Raw genomic sequence first — 16,947 nt, 5'->3', positions numbered from 1 at the left:
AATTGATCAACTAATAACGTACTTTTCTACTTTTGCGAGCATGTGAATCTCTAATGTTAAGCTTCTTTGTTAATTCGATTGAGGGATATATACATCAACTACTTTTCTTTTGAGCAGAGATTGATTTTATTATTCTTCTTTATCTAAAAAGAGAATAAGGTATATATACTCACATCAGTATAGGATGATTATTTATATACGTTATATGTGATATATATATGAGAGTATAATAGTATAAATGACCATCAATAAACACAACACACGGATTGCACTACTACAAACATGTTCACTATTCTTTTATCCTTTATTCCTTTCCGCATCTCTCTACTCTACAACCTACGTTGGCACATCTCTATCTTTCTTTTTTTCTCTCATTATCTCCCTCTCTATTGCAAGTATGTCATGCATGATTCAATCAATTGACTCAATTTTTTTTTTTTTTTTTTTTTTTTTTTTTTTTTTTTTGTCTTTGTTGCTCAATTCTAGGCTAGCTGTCTATATTATATTTAAGTATGAAAAATTGAGATGAATCAATATAGTAAACAAACCGAACCACTTCGAACCAACTAATTGACGAAGTTCAATTTGACTTGTCGTTTGCGTAACCCTAAGATTGAACGCTTGTGTATTGAGTCTAACTTGTTGGTTATTTTAGCATTATGGACTATGTTGGGAAGTAGGATCGAGAGCTGTGAACATGTAGAATTAGGTTGAAAGCACTCCACACTACATGTAAGCTTAAAGACCTAAACACACACTCCAACTTATCATTGAGATTAATCACAATCATTTGAACTACGTAAGTAGGTTACAAAGATTAACATATATATTAATTAGGGTTGATTACATTCGATTTGTTCATGCAAAACTCGAAAATATATGTTTTTCTCTGTATACAAATCGAAACTATCAATTCGAACTAATTTCAACCCGAATTGACGATGCTTTTGATCGGTTTGAACGGTTTTTCTTGTATTCCTACTCACTCGTAATAGGAAAAGATTCATCTCCAAATTCTAAACAAGAGCGAAAGATAGAAGGATATCAAATTACCAATTAATGAATTTGGACAAAAGAGTTATTTTAACCATATGGGATTCCAATGAAATTAAAAGAATAATAAAAGGGGGTTAAAAAATGAAAACAACTAGTTTTTAAGTTGATCAATTTCTTTACCCAACAGCTTTTTTGGGTAAAATTTAGCGACTCAGTTGGGTTCGAATCATTTTATGGAAGATGTCGAACAAATTTGTCTTTCGAAGGAAAAAAGAACAAAGCAAAATGGCTTCAAGACAGTAGCCAGAGCTAAGGGAGACGACGCTCGGATTCTTCATCTACTCCCAGAAGAAGAGGCGCCGCTTAACTCAGTCATCGGAAATAGCAATGGAATTGGAGGGTGTGGATGATCTTGCCCTTCACCTGATTTTTGCGAAATTAAGCCCTAAAGATTCTGCCGTAGCTGCTTGTGTTAGCCGCCAATTCAGGTCTTCAGCGTCCGAAGATTCTCTATGGGAGAAATTCTGCAACCAGGACCTCAACCTCACCGACCCAATTGATCATTTGGGAAACCTAATTCCTTCATTCAAGGTTAGACCCCTGTCCTGTATTTAACTTTGCAATCCTCACAATTGCAATGCTAGATTGTTTGATTTCGTCTGGATAATCTGTAATAGTCGTGAAAATAAGGAGCAAATGATTTAAATTATAGGTGAAGACAACCTTCTTATATAACGTAAATCCTTATTCTTACCGTTTTTTTAGAACATTAATTGCCCTCTTCATATCCATGTTGAACTACCTGTATTTCTTGATCTTTGAAAGCATGGACTCGTTTCTGTATGCTTAATCCAATTGTTAAATATTTGATATCTTAGACTATATCAATGCATATACAGCCAAGTGACATGGTAGGTACTCATGTAGTGTCATTGTACATAACGATAATATCAAATACTATTTTCCCATTATTGATCTCTCTCTATCTCTCCAGGAAACGTATAAAGTATGGCGCAGAGCTTTTGGGATGTATCCTTGGCCTCTGGTCAAGCGAGTTAAGGGATGTTGGGATAGACTCAAAAATTGGTTGAGTACTAATTTTCCTGAGGCTCTGGTGACACTTCGGGATGGTGCATCAGAAGCTGACATTCAAGAATTGGAAAATACTTTGAAAGTGAAGCTACCTCTTCCAACGAGGATCCTTTATCGTTTTCACAATGGTCAAGAATTAAAAGGCGGATATGTTGATAGTATTCGAGGCTTTCCGTTGGGTTTAATAGGGGGATACACTTTCTATGGACAGACAGTAAATGTTTATTTGTTGCCTCTAAAACAGGTGGTCTCTGAAACAAAATCAATCATTCGAGATCTTGGTTTCTCAAGGAGATCCAAATTTATTGTTGTAGCTTCCTCTTCTACACTCACTGAGAAGGTTTTCTTCCTTAATTGTGCTTCTGGTCAACTCTTTGTGGGTACTGCAAATCTTCGTGAAGATGGAGAAATGATCCCCTGTGTACCTGGCGCATTGATAAACTCAGTCCATGAGTGTAATGCAGAACAGCAACAAGATGCTATGTTATTATGGCTAGAAGAGCATGTTCGGCGCTTAGAAAATGGTATTATCAAGCTTCGTGAAACTAAGAACATTAGAAGCATCTCTCTTTTTCCTGAAGAATCTCCCTTATGCTCTGCTGCAATAACAAATGGTGTCCGTGTAAGTTGTATTTTTTTTGTTATTATGGCCTTTTTCCATGGTTCCAGTATAGTAAGGAGCAAAGGAAGTCATTATATTTATTGGATCTAGTGTTCTTATGTAGAGCTTTTATTCGAGTATGTATTGAAAAATAGGTTTAAGTTTCTCAATCGGTTCTGGCTTTCAGGTTCGTGCTTCTGCTGTCTTTATCCCGGAGTTAACGGATCTTCTCGATAGTGGTGGAAACTATCAATTTGCATATTCAATCCGCATGTCATTACAGGATGAAGGTTGCATCATAAATGGGATAACATTCAACTCATGCCAATTGCATCTTAGACACTGGATAGTTCTAGCTAATGATTATCTGGTTTCAAGAGTTGATGGAGAGGCCGTTATTGGAGAGGTAATTCTTTTATTTATCATGGTTAGTTAACAAAATTATGGGGTATACACCTCAATAAAAGTGTCGGGAACTATGGTTTGCATCAGTATTATTTTCATTTTTTAAAAAGTACTGATAATGGCCTTTGGTGTAACGGAAGTAAAAGTTCGTTTTCTCTTAGCTTTGATTCCTCTGAGCTTGCCAAAGTTAACAAGCATGTAATCAAATGGCCACTTATTGGACATCTGCATTTGCAGCATTTGGAATGGCCTTATAACGGAAGAGCAATGCAAGTGATTGAAAGAAAAGAACCACACAACCCACCTAGCTCAAAATGGAATTTGAGCATTTGTCCTTCCTTTTCCACTAATATGAAATGATTGACACTGTGGAACTTATTTATCTTTTTGTTTATGAAATTTGTATTAATTACTTAATCTGATGACTAGGTATTTATAAGTTCTATGGTTTCAGGACATGGTATGTAATTGCCTAGGTAGAATAAGATTTCCTAGGTTAGAAAATGATCACCTGAGGTTGGCTGGGTTTGGACATGTGATTTAGAAAATGAAAAGAGAAAAACCTTGATGTTTGGTGGGAGCTCTATATCACCAGACACCGTAAGAAAGGAGAATAGTTATTTGGTGCTTTGGAGTGTCCACCCTGCATCAACTTTCTGCATTCTTTATTTTGTTTTCTCCTCTTTTGAATTGTATGTATTATGAGAGATGTTAAGAAGATGGCATTAACGAACATTTGAAGACCCATTAATGATCAACCTCTGGCGCTGGGATTATAAATTTCAAATTTGATATGTTTGGTGTGCTCATGGATACTTGAGTCTACAGCAGGAAATTGCTCATGAATGAAAATCTGAAGCCCAGTACTTGGTACTTTATCCTTGATGTTTTATAATAATGGATGCTTTATCTAAATCTGCAATAAGAGAAATGAATATAAGATCTCCCCCTAATTTATGAAATCACAGAAGTAGTTGGAGGGAGGTCAATAAGTGCCTTAACATCTGGAAGATTCACCTATAGTTTACAAAGAATCTATCTGCTTGCTGTGAAAAAAGCCTCTTTTTTAACGAATGTAAGCTCTTGATTGTTCTTCCACCATGGTTTGTGGTTTTCAGTATCCCCTTTTGCATCCGGGTGAAGAATTTGTCTACGAAAGTTGCTCATCTCTTTATTCCTCCATGGGCTCACTTGAAGGGTCTTTTACATTTGTCCCTGGAAGGTACTTCATATATGATCCATTCTCCAATTTTCGGGTTCTTGACTTCTTATCCATAACTGTGGATTTTGTGGCCCTTATCCCTACCTGCTTTATTCTTGTGTTTTTTGTCCATAATCATTGATTGCTTGTTATGTTGATGTGTTGAATTTAGTAGGATTAATAGAACATTTCTACTTGCCATTTGATGTGATTATTGTTCTCCATGATTGAGCACAGTTTATCTATCCGACTGTATCTGAATGTGTGCATAAGCCGTGGGGAATGTCCACTTTAAGAACTTTTCCCATCACATTACACTTGAGATTTTATTTTGGTGCACTTCATATACCCTTTTTCTTTTTGTAGAGTTTTCAGTTATTATGTTTGGTTTGGGGCCTTCAAGATGGCCCTTCTTGTGGTTCGAGAACGAGTACCGATGGATGCTATGGCTTGAAATTTCGGAATTTTCATTTTATATTCCTCTCATCATATCCTCCTTCAGCCTCTATTACTGTTTTTCTTGCTTTTATAACTGATGAAAATTATTGAGGGTGTTCATGGGATGTAAACCTTTTCAACTCAATTCAAATCAAACAATCCTTAGTAGATGGACTCAACTCAACCCGAAAAATGTTGGTTTAAGTTGGTTCGGGTTAGAATTTTGTGGAGAAGACAGAGAAAAATGGTAGCCCTTCAAAGAAACTATTTGGTTATTTATAACCATTTGAATTAAAATGCAAGTAACCAAATGTCAATTTTCATATTATTAAAAAAAATTGTAACGATTTTAGAATATTATGAAAAATATTTACTCCAAGGATATATTTTCTAGAAGTTGTTCAGGGAGTAAAAGATTTAAAAGGTAAAATATAATTGTAGTAGTTTTATTAACATTGTTTTAAAACGTGTTCAAGGTCTTTCATCATGTAAAAGGAGGTGTAGGCCTTGGAGAGAGTTTTTTTATAAATAAAAAGTAAAAAAATAGTACAATAGGGGCTATGGAGATTCAAATTACAAACCTCGTAGTCGTTAACATATACAGATTCTAATTAAGCTATGTTCTCTTTTGTGCGTAGGCATCTGTTGCATCATGCTAACTCTATCACACCAATGCAACAAGCTAAATTTAGTGCTATTCTTCTTTTTGTCATCTTTTTTATTTTTGGTTTAATTTATTCTCAACAATGTTTTAATAATGCCTGCTAACCCTTCGGCAGCAACACAAGCATCTAAAATCAGTTATATTATTCTTTTTGCTTTCTTTTTGGTTTTTGCCTTTCGGTTTCTATTGGTTCAGAACAAGGTGAGTTTTGTTTTTTTGTTTCCTACTTTACTTTTGTTTTTTCTTCTGTTTTCTTTTGAATGATTTATATTTTTCTTTCAAGTATCTTCTGTTTTTTCCTCGTTATTATTTATATTTCTTTTAGCTTTTATCATTGTTTTTCGTTTGATCAATTATCTGTGAAACTTTCCATTCTTTTAGGCCCTGTTTGGTAATTATTATTTTTTTTTTTTGAAAATTAAACGTATATCATCCATATTTCTTATCATGATTTGTATCTTTCTTAAGTATAATGGTTCAATTCTTGGCCAAATTCAAAAAACAAAAACAATTTTTTGAAAGCTATTTTTTTAGTTATCAAATTTTGGTTTGGTTTTTTAAACCATTGGTGAAAAGTAGATAACAAAGGAAGAAATTTAGAGGTGGAAGTAGTGTCCATAGGCTTAATTTTAAAAAACAAAAACAAAAAATAAAATAGTTACCAAGCGGGGTCTTAATTATTAGTTCTTTTTCTGCTTTCTGCTTTCTTAATCATTAGTTATTTTTTTTGTTCTCTTCTATTTGTTCACTTTTCTTTCTTGGTTAGTCATTACCAGTTATTCAATACTATTATTAATTTGTAAGTTACAAACTAGATTTTCTAAGTTGTTGATTTTCTACCCCAAATGAATAGGAACCTATGTCTGGGGATGTATTTTGCATCCGTAGCTTGGCTAATTGCTTTTACATCTCCTGTTGTTGTCTTATAAATAATGTATGTATATGACATGGTGCATTTTTGTATACTTCGACGTTTAGCCGATTGAATTCCTGTCTCGATATAGCTAAGTTCTGCCATTTGTCTAATGGGAAAACTAATTTTTCAGCTTGACATATCCAAAAGGCAGCCCCTTTGAAGTTCAAGTGGCAAGGTTTCCTCTCCAGGTTCCAACCTACATCTTCTGATCTGATTACTAAATTCTAATGTACAAAGAGCTGAGTTTTGTATACATCACACCCCTCACCTCACTCATATTTCCTCTGTATGTGAGATTGGATTGTATGAGTGGTTTTTATATAATTTACATTTTGCCTGTTCAAGATCCTCTATCCTATTTGCTTCTGGCAGGTTGATTGTGCCGTTGAATATATCGATCAATGTCACTTAAATTACGAGCCTGTTTGTAATGAGTTTCTCTGCCAAACAGGCTAGATTATGCGTTTAATGCATGCTTGAAAATGATTTCGGAAGGATTAAAATCACTTTTTTTTTTAAATATTCAAAATTATTCCGAGGGTCTCTTTTAAGTCACTCAAAATTAATTTAATATTTAATTTTACATTTTTTAATGCAATTTATATATCATCAAAATTAGCGTTGATTGATTAAAAACATGTTTAAAAGTGATTTTGAAAATCGCATGAGTGATTTTAACTATTTTTTAATCACTTTTAAATATGCTCTTATATTTTTAGATGCATAAAAAAGAAATTTAAAAATTAAAATCGACCATTCATCCAAGTTTTGTTTTGAACTCTAAATTAATCTTAGAAATTTGCTCATGAACTGTTGTGATGGTTTCGTGGTGTCAACTCATAAATCATAGAATAAAAAAATATGCACAGTCCTCAATATTTTATTTTATTTTATTTTTTGGTAATACTCATTTTGGTCTTTAGCTTTTCAAAATTATTGTTTATATCCTTAATGTCTTAGAAGATTCTCAATTAGATCCCTGGTTAAGATTTTGTTAAGTAAAAGTTAATTTCTGATTTAATAATTATTTTATTGACATTTAAATTTACGGCCATCCAAATGTTTTATGATAAATCTAAGGGTTTGTTTGGAGAGAAGTTTTTCAAAAAGGTTGTTTTTATTTTTTTATGTTTTTATTTTTTATAAAAACGGTTTAAAATGTATTTTAAAAGTATTTCAAAAGATATTTTGAGTAATAATATTTTAGCTTTTTTTAAATGACTTATTTTCAAAATTAAACACTTGTAAAGTTAAATTAAATATAAATACAGTTTGTCTTTTTTTATCATTAACATTTTCGAAACAATTCAGTTCAATTTCAAATTTTGATTTTTTCAGATGGCATGCCTATGCCTACCGATACCATCATAAGACAATATTGTGATTAGATCATGTGTGTATATATAAAGTTCTGAGAGGTTTAAAATGTTAATATTGATAGATGTTTGAGAAATTATCAGAATAATACTATCAAGTTTTTACTTTTCAAAACTAGCACGATTTTTTAAAACCTGTTAAACTAGTTTTTCTTGGTCAATCTCGGATGAGATCGACTATCAAGATTTAGTTAAAAATTTAACTTTTTCTAACTATCGATTGTTTTGGACCTTTTTAGTGAAATCTTGGGCAGTATAAACATCAATATTCTATTAATTTTTTCAAATATTATATAATCTTTCCAAATCTTATATTTTTTTTTTCAAATTTTCTCCCTATTCGATTATTTTTACCTAATCTTATATAAAATATTTGCATAATTTTTCAAATCTTTACCCTAATTTTTGTTTTCACAATTATATGAATATCCAAATAAATTTATTATTATGATTTTTCATATGGATCTCAAGTGCACTTTGATTTTTAAATTTTTTAAAAGATAAAAAAATTAAGATTTGGAAAAATATAATGAATCTCAATGTTAATTTGCTCGAGATTCCACCGAGAAAACCCAAATATATAGAATCTTGATGTTAATTTCGCCCAAAATACATTGAGATTCTTAATGTCTCCCAAATCTTATCTAATTTTTGGCAAAATTTGATCTTTGGACTAAAAGATTTGAAAATTAGGTAAGATTTGACATAAAATTTGGAAATATTATCCAATATTTAGAAAAAATGATAGAATCATGGTGTTAATTGTCTGAGATTTTAAAGAGAAAGCCCAAAACAACCAATCAGTTAGAAAAGATATTTTTTTTTAATGTAAATCTCAGTGGTCGATCTCAGACGGGTCTGAGAAAAACTATCGCAACAAGTTTTCAGAAAAAATGCTAGTTTTGAAAGATGAAAATTTGAGGAGATTATTTGTGACAATTTCCTTAGATATTTCTGAAAAATTATAAAAACAAAAAAATATTTAAAAAGTATTTAAATTTATAAATAAGCATATTATGATTTTTGAATAAGTTAATATATTTATTATTTATCATTTAAATTAGTGACATTTCATTGTTTATTTTTATGTTTCAACTTATTTTTCTTCAATATGCAAATGTTAATTCGTCTCTTATATCATGTTAACTAATAAAAATGTGTAAATATTGATACATGACCAAAAATTCAATACTATGGTTATGAATGACTTAGTTGAGACTAAGGATCACAAAGTTGTGAATGACTTGCAAGATCAAGGATCTCACAAGTGTCTAGAAGATCGTAGATAATTTTGGTATTTATAGTATATATAGGCTTAGAACAAAATTATAAGCAATCAAATCATTGTACTAAAGTGAAATGGAGATTTAATCTGCTTTTTTTTAGTTTAACAGAGCAGGGAGAATTGGACAAATAAATATAGTTAAACAGTTGAGTTGTGTTCAAGTTATGCTGAGAGGTTATTAATGTTAGTTATTCTTTGTTGATATTGCTTTGATGTTATATAAGTAGTTTTTGGAAGGATAAGACCTTATAATTAACCGTTTTAACTTTTATACATATGTGAGCAAAAGTTGATTTTCTTCAAATAGTTATTATTATTATTACTATTATTTTTTCGTTTGCCCTCATCGAACAAATAAGACTAACTAATCCTGAGACGAAGAATCAAGGAATTCAATGCTACTATTCTTAGACTTGACGTTTTTTTTTCCTTGCTCTATTGGTGGATATAAAAATAAAAGTAATGAGAAAATTTGGATTCAGTCATCTACAACTCCTATCATAAATACAATTAACTACGAATTTAAAACCATGGCACTCGATTTTATAAAACTATACAATTTTTTTTATTTAAATAAAGCAAGTAAACTCACTTTTAGTATCATTGGAAAGAAAGAGAAATTAGAACCTAATCGAAATGATATAGATTAACCTAATCGAAATCGATAATTGTCAAAAATAGTACTAGTTATTACTTTTCAAAACTAATACACTTTTTGAAAACTCGTTAAATTAGTTTTTCTTTGTCCATGAGCGAGATCTGATGGAAATGACTTTTGGGCTTAGGCCCATAGAAAAAGTTAAGGGGAATGGGAGAGTTTTGTCCCATATGGAAAAATTTAGCATTGCCTAAAGGGTATAAATACCAAGGTATTTTAGATGTGAGTCCAAAGTGTATTGATGGTAGAAGTATAACCTTTTCACCACATATGTGTAAAAAAAAAATTATTACTTATTTGTTTAATTATTTTTTAAAAAAACTCGATTTATTAAAAAATTAAATATTTTACTTACCATTTATGAACGTTTTGTTGATCATTTGCTCGTTTATGACCATTCATTTGTCCCATTGATTCCTCTTTCCTTCTACTATTTAACAGAGATCAAACCTGAGAGAGGGAACACACTTGAAAGTTCTACTTCCCTTTTTATTTTTATTTAATTGTTCTTATATTCTGAACAACCTTCTCTTTCGATTATAGTCCATTTTCCGATGAGTGAACGCCTGAATTTGGAGGCTGCGTTAACCTTGGGGAGTAACTGGCATAACGATTAGCACCAAGTTAGCGTCATAATTGCTTTTAGGGTAGTGGTTTCTCCACGGCACAACAACCCTTCGCGACATTTGTTCATTGTTATAACAATCTGAAAGCAATTATCCAAATGTCAACCAAGAATGGTAAGATTTTTTCTGATTTGTCCAAGATCGAACCACTAGACAGAGCGAACTATCGTTGCTGGTCTCAGAAATTATTGATTTTCTTTGAGCAATTGGAGGTTGATTATATCCTCACCACAGAAGCTCCTGCTGACACCAAGAAAGTGATCACTGTCTCTGATTCAGAATCCTCCAAAGAACCCCTTGATGTTTCTGATCAACCAAAGCAGTCCTCCGCAATTGATTCTGATAAGTACGAGAAAGAAAACAAATCAATTTGTGGCCATTTGCTGAATTATATGATAGATTCGATGTTCGATTTGTTCATAGTTCAAAAGTCAGCAAAGATAATTTGGTGTATGTTGGAATTCTGATATGGAGGAGATGATATTGGCTGTAGGAAGTACGTCGTCGGTAAATGGCTATAATTCCATATGACGGATGAGAAATCGATAGTGGAGCATATTCATGAATATTAAATTTTGATGGCCGACGTTTTAACCGAGGGCATAAAAATGTGCAAGGTTCTCCAAGAAAATGTACTGTTTGGGAAAATTCTCCCATCCTAGAGTGACTAGAAATCATCTGAAACACAAAAAGAATGATCTGACACTCTAGGAGCTGATCAGTCACATGCGCATGGAAGAAGTCAACAGGCTAAATGGTAAACTAATTTTTGGAAATCTGAATTTAGTTAATGCTAATGCAGGAAATCTAAACCAGAGATTTCCATGAGTAGTGGAAGGGATCGTTCCAAATTCCATTCAGATTGAACACTAATAATTACAGTCTAAAACGAAAATTAACAGGTCATGCATAAATAGAAATTACAGCATGCTATAAGAGAATCAAGGGATAGAGTATGCGTACCTCTGAAGAACCATTCTTTAAGAATCCCTCGATCAGTGTCCAATGTGTCAACAGTAACACTCGAACGCAACGATCGGAACAACACAACCACGAACACAATGATCGTCTGAATGCTCCTCGAACCCAATCGAGTCCAATTCGATTCACAAACTGAGTAAGGACACCACCAAAAGTGTTACCTTGGTATTCTTAGTGTGAAAATGCAAGAGTTGTAGGCTCTGTATGATCTTGGCTTGAAGAAGACTAGAGGTATGCGATCGAGTAGATGATTGAGTAAGTGGGAGATGAAACACTGTCTATCGCATAGACAATGTACTCGATCGTTTAGTAAACTGAAGCTTATCACATAGATTTTGCTACTCGATGTGTAGCAACGATCAGCTGAATGACTGTCGTATAGTCAACTCTGAGCGATCGCTTAGCTGATCGTGTAGTCTCTCAACGCTATCGCTTAGTAAAACTCTTTTACTTGATAGCTTTTTTCGTGAGTACTTTCCGAATTTAACAACTTCTAATTTTGGAAAATAATTTTTCTTTTATCTCACGGTTACCATAAAACTTTCAATAACCTCCCACTCAATCGGTTATTAGAGAAAAAGAAATTAATTATCATATAATTAATATATTATAAATAAATATGATAACCAACTTCTCAAATTATATTTATAAGCTATATTTTTAATATTTCATCTCATGAAACATATAAACCATAGTTTTTTTTTTCTATTTTATGGTACTTGATATAAATCATATTTATATCAATTCCTTCAATTAATGTATCTCATACATTATACCAATTATATTACATATAATTGAATTTCCTCTTGTTAATTTAAACACTTCAAACTAACCCAAAATCTGATTCTCAACTTAAACCCATTGAGCTACCAAGGGGACCTTATGTACCTGTAGCTTGAAGCTCCAACAGTACGTGAATAACTGACTAAACTCTTTAGTCACGAGATCCACCATCCGTTAACTATCGGGCACTTCACTAAAGATCGACAGTTACACTCTTCTCACTACAGATATATTTTTGTGTCCATATTAACCAATCAACAACGCAATGACCCTTCACAAATCGCTCATAATACAGTTAGACCAATTTACTGTTTTGTCCCTATAGTTACATCTAACTCCTTAAGTACCATTGATTCTTCTAATGAACAATAAGTCATAGTCCTAATATGACTGAGTCCTCTCTTCCAAAGAGAGGGTGTGGTCACTATGTTTAAGACCTGGAATTAGCCCTTAAGGGAGTAATCTATCTTTTTAACCCTATTGCAGGGAATGAGTGAATTCCATCTTGTGTAACTGAGTTCCCAACTCCCCAATCAGACGAATCCCCAAAAAGATAGGCTTGTTCTTACTTTATAACGTTGTCTACTGTATAAGACTGACTATTTCACTTAGATGACCTAGGTAACTCGATCTTAATCCTGAGCTAACTATGAACTCCTGTTTATTCAGGATTATCCTTAGATTTACATAGGTGAGGGTTGGCTCAACAACACCAGCTCAATAAGCCTCCCATTTCAAGGGTAAGACTGAATAGATAGATAGGGACATATGGTGCAAGACGGAATTCACACCTATCCGATTTAGGGATAGGAGAAAGGTTGTTCTCTCAAGTACTGAGTCCAGGTTTTGAACAAGGGGCTCCACCCTCTCATTGGACTGAGAGAAATTTGGTTTAATGACTGGATAAAAAACCAGTTGTTCATTAGAAGATCAGTAGAAACTTAAGGAACAAGACGTAATCTCGGGGGTAAAATAGACATTTGACCCAACTATTAGTACAAACAACCTGTGAAGGGTTGACTTACTAATTATGGTTAAATCATATGGACATAATATATCTACAATGAAGGGAGTTCAACTATGGACTTTAGTGGAGTGACCCATTAGTTAACGAATGGGGGGTTAATTTGATGTAATAAGTTTAACCAATTAATCTCGGATCGTTGGAGCCCATGATCTGTAGGTCTGCGAGGTCCCCCTAGTAGCTCGTAAATGGATTAGCTTTAGAGTAGCGTGATAAATTAATTTGAAACGTTCAAATTAGAATTAAAGGAATTAGTAATTATATGAGATATAATTACATGTTTAATTTTAAGAATCAAACGGAATAGGAGAATCAATATTTAAATATGATTTAAATATATGAAGGTGGATTTGTGTAAAATTAATTTAATATTTGATATTAAATTAATTAGAATTAATTAAATTATTTAAATAAATATTTATTTATTTTATTAGAAAATTAATTTATGAAATTAATTTTACAAAATTAATAATATTTTTAATTTTTAAAATCAAATTGATTTTTGAAATCTTTTGGTAAAAATTGAAAAGTTGAAAAATCAACACAAAATGGAAAAATGGTTTTTTCCATTAAACCTTCATCTAGCTCACACAAAACCCACTTAAGTTTGGCTTTAATAACTCCAAGCATGAGTTGTATCTCATGCAGCCATCTTCTTTGCATATAGCCTACTATTGAGAAGATTGGAGTGGAATTGAGGCATGCATCTATAGAATTTTGCTGAAAAATTCGGGTTGAAGAAGTCGTTCTTCAAGCAGGTTGCTGTAGTGAGCTCTCCTCCAAGTTTCTTTTATTTAAGCTTATTTTGAGTCCCACAACTCAATCTAAAGCTCCAAGAGAATAGTGGGGAAGATCTTGAGGTGGTCTACAACAAGATTTGGAGAAGTTTGCAGTGAGAATCAAGATTTCAAGGAGTTCTACAAAGGTATGGCTTGAAACCCTCTTGTTTTTGTATGAGCATGCTTTACTTACTGCCAAAACTAATGAATTAGAGTGTTTATTGATCCTTGTTGCTTCCGTTGCTTGCTAATATACTCTAACAGAATGATCAGGATCAGATCATTTGTAGCACTTTACAACAATTGTAACATCAACAAAGCACGTCGTATTTGTAGTGTCACTAGGATAAGGTACCCAACCTTATCCATCTACTACAGGACCATTTAGGTTATCACTTAAACATGATCTATTTGTATGTCTCTACATATATGTTTAAGCTACATAAGATAACATTAGATGTTAGTTTATTGGTTTGTGGGTTAATGTTACTAAATGCGAATAAAATATCTCATATTTTATTAAATAAATAAAATTGGTTGTAAATTATAATTACAAATTACATGACCCATGAGATTTAGGGCATCGACCCCAACATGTTTGTTACAACGATACATCAATAGTTTAGTAAGTATAAGTTTAGGATATGTGATACGATGTCAATTTTGGTAGTATTATGTATTATATGTTCATATTTTTAGATATTGATTGCTTGTAGAAATGTTGTTTTAGTGGTTGATTAATGAAAATTACTTGGTTCATTTGTTGGATAGTAAGTTCATTAAATATGTTACTTATTTCAATAAGATTGTCTAATGTTATCAATTTAGATATGTGCTATTGAAAATTTGGAGTTGTGTAGTTGGTGGCTTTCAAGATATCTATGTAGTTGTTGGTGTTGAAGGAGTTATGTAGTTATCGGAGTTGTGTGGTTGTTGGTCTAGTTTTGTAATTGTTGGTATTAGGAGGAATGATACACTTTGTAATCTGTCTGATTCTGATAACATGGTTATGTGTATTTGAAAAGTTAAGTATATAGTTGGTAGTTTGTAGGAGCTGTGTAAAGTAGTTGGGTTTGCAGGAGTAAGTGAAGTTGAGTAAAGGTGTTTTACAAGAGTTTGCAACTTTATGTAAGTGGTTTTATTTATTTTATTGTTTGTGTATAAAGTACAAGTTGATAGAGTAAATTGACATGCAGTAGAGAAAAACAAAATCAATAAACACTCTAATTATACTTAATTTGAGTTGAAAACATGCTTCAAAATAACTATTACAAAAGAGGGTTTGTTGAACACGATACCTTTAATGAAACCTCTTCAAAAAATCAGTTTAGCTCCACGTAAAGATGCTTCAACCTACAAGTAGACCACCACGAAGATCTTCTCTCTCTTGCAAGGATTGTGTGGTGGAAACACTAAATTGAGCTGGTTTTGATGAAGACTGAAGAGGGTTTGGAGAGGGTTTCGAATTCTGCATAATTCTTGTAGAAATTCTGAATGCTTGGCTAATCATTCAGCCCAACACTAATTTATAAAGTTTTCATCATGCAATCTCAAAGTATGCATAAAGGCCAACTTCTTTTTCGTGGATTGAGTCGAATTGGATGAATAAGGTGCTTGCACCATAGTGGAGATTTTCAATTTTTGAGAACTTTCATTTTGTTAGTTTTTTCAAATTTTTTGTTTTCAAAATTGATTTCTAAAAACAATTTACAAATAAACTAATTTATTTGTTTATTAGTTTTATAAAAAAAAATTAATTCAATGATTTAATTTTAAATAAAACTAATTAATTAAACCTTTCAATTAATTTTGTTAATTTAAAATCTAATATTAAATTAATGAAATACCAATCTCACTACAATAAATCTAATTTCATATAATTAATATTTAAATCATAATTTAAATGATTCTTCAATTTTATTTAATTTCGATAAATTAAACATTTCAATTATATCGAATACAATTATTAGAAACCCTAATTGAATTTGAACATTTCAAATTCTAAACCCTAATTTTAAATCTCATCAAGATTACTCAATTTACTAATTCAAATTATGAGTTAGTAGAGGGACCTTATGAACCTACAGATCATGAACTTGAATGATTTGCAATTAACTGGTTAAACTCTTTAAACTGAGTTAATCACTATTAATTTACTACTAAGACATTCCACTGTAGCTCGATAGTTGCACTCTCCTTGCTGTAGATATATTTCTATCCATTTTAACCATAATCAGTAAGTCAATCCTTCACATGTCGTTCATATTTACAACTGGGTCAAAGATTACCATTTTATTGAAGAGAAATCAATGCTAAAACTCAGAAAATACCATATCAGTTCACCATTTTCATACAACTTATGAAAAACACCCACCAAACCAAAATTAACTCGAATTGAATGCTTAAATGATGCTCTGATACCAACTGTTGGAATACATAAACATATAGTGGAAGAAAATAGGATCATTAAGCATTTTAATTCCTTAATTTTGACATCAAAATAAGCATGTTCATAGAGAATTAAAAGGGTTTCAACATATACCTTTGAAGATCCTCTTCAAACTCAAAATTCAGTTGCAATCTTCTCCAATTCTTGTTGCGGACCACCACTGGAGCTTTCCTACTATTCTCTAAGAGCCTTAAATTGAGTTGTGGGGGTCAAAACAAGCTTGAAATTAGGGAATTGGAGGAGAGGTTTTTTGGTTTTTCAGCTTGTTGAAGAACAACTTCTTCAACCTTAAAAAACTCAGCAATTCAGCAATTGCATCATCTTTTCCACTCAATTAAGACTGGTTTTATTACCTGGCTCTCATGCAAAACTGATCACCTTAAGTGATACCAACTATCCCTTGAATTTGGTGGTTGAATTATATGTAAGAAGGTGACTAACCTTCTTGCTTGAAAGTGAAAAAATCTCACATTGGGATTTTTTCCAATTTTTAATTTCACTTTTTGATTTTGAAATTGATTTTCAAAATCAAAATCTTTTTTCAATTTTAAATATTGTTAATTTTACAAAAATTAATTCAATAATCAATTTTTTAATGAAATTAATAATTAATTTAATTAATTCTATTAATTTAATATCAAATATTAAATTAATTTGTCACCAATTCCATTAC

The 16,947-nt window shown here is 31.9% G+C and overlaps 1 protein-coding gene across 2 annotated transcripts; it reads left to right on the top strand.

Moving 5' to 3' along the window:
- Positions 1 to 431: 431 nt before the first annotated feature.
- On the top strand, positions 432 to 6,657 carry SKIP16 (SKP1/ASK-interacting protein 16). Of its 2 annotated transcripts, XM_039042652.2 has the most exons (5): positions 432 to 1,587; positions 1,991 to 2,710; positions 2,877 to 3,095; positions 4,213 to 4,316; positions 6,444 to 6,657. In XM_039042652.2, exons 1-5 carry the CDS (start codon positions 1,384 to 1,386, stop codon positions 6,520 to 6,522), a joined length of 1,326 nt encoding a protein of 441 aa, XP_038898580.1. In that variant the 5' UTR covers positions 432 to 1,383; the 3' UTR covers positions 6,523 to 6,657. The 2 variants fall into 2 exon arrangements, with proteins under 2 accessions (XP_038898580.1, XP_038898591.1); XM_039042663.2 differs by lacking the exons at positions 4,213 to 4,316; positions 6,444 to 6,657 and adding an exon at positions 3,332 to 3,888.
- Positions 6,658 to 16,947: the final 10,290 nt, after the last annotated feature.

Source organism: Benincasa hispida, chromosome 1 (assembly GCF_027475165.1).
Source record: "Benincasa hispida cultivar pf3 chromosome 1, pf3_genome.v1.1, whole genome shotgun sequence".
NCBI lineage: Eukaryota > Viridiplantae > Streptophyta > Magnoliopsida > Cucurbitales > Cucurbitaceae > Benincasa > Benincasa hispida.
The sequence above is the reverse complement of the archived record's forward strand: the minus strand, read 5'-3'. Positions and strand labels throughout refer to the sequence as shown.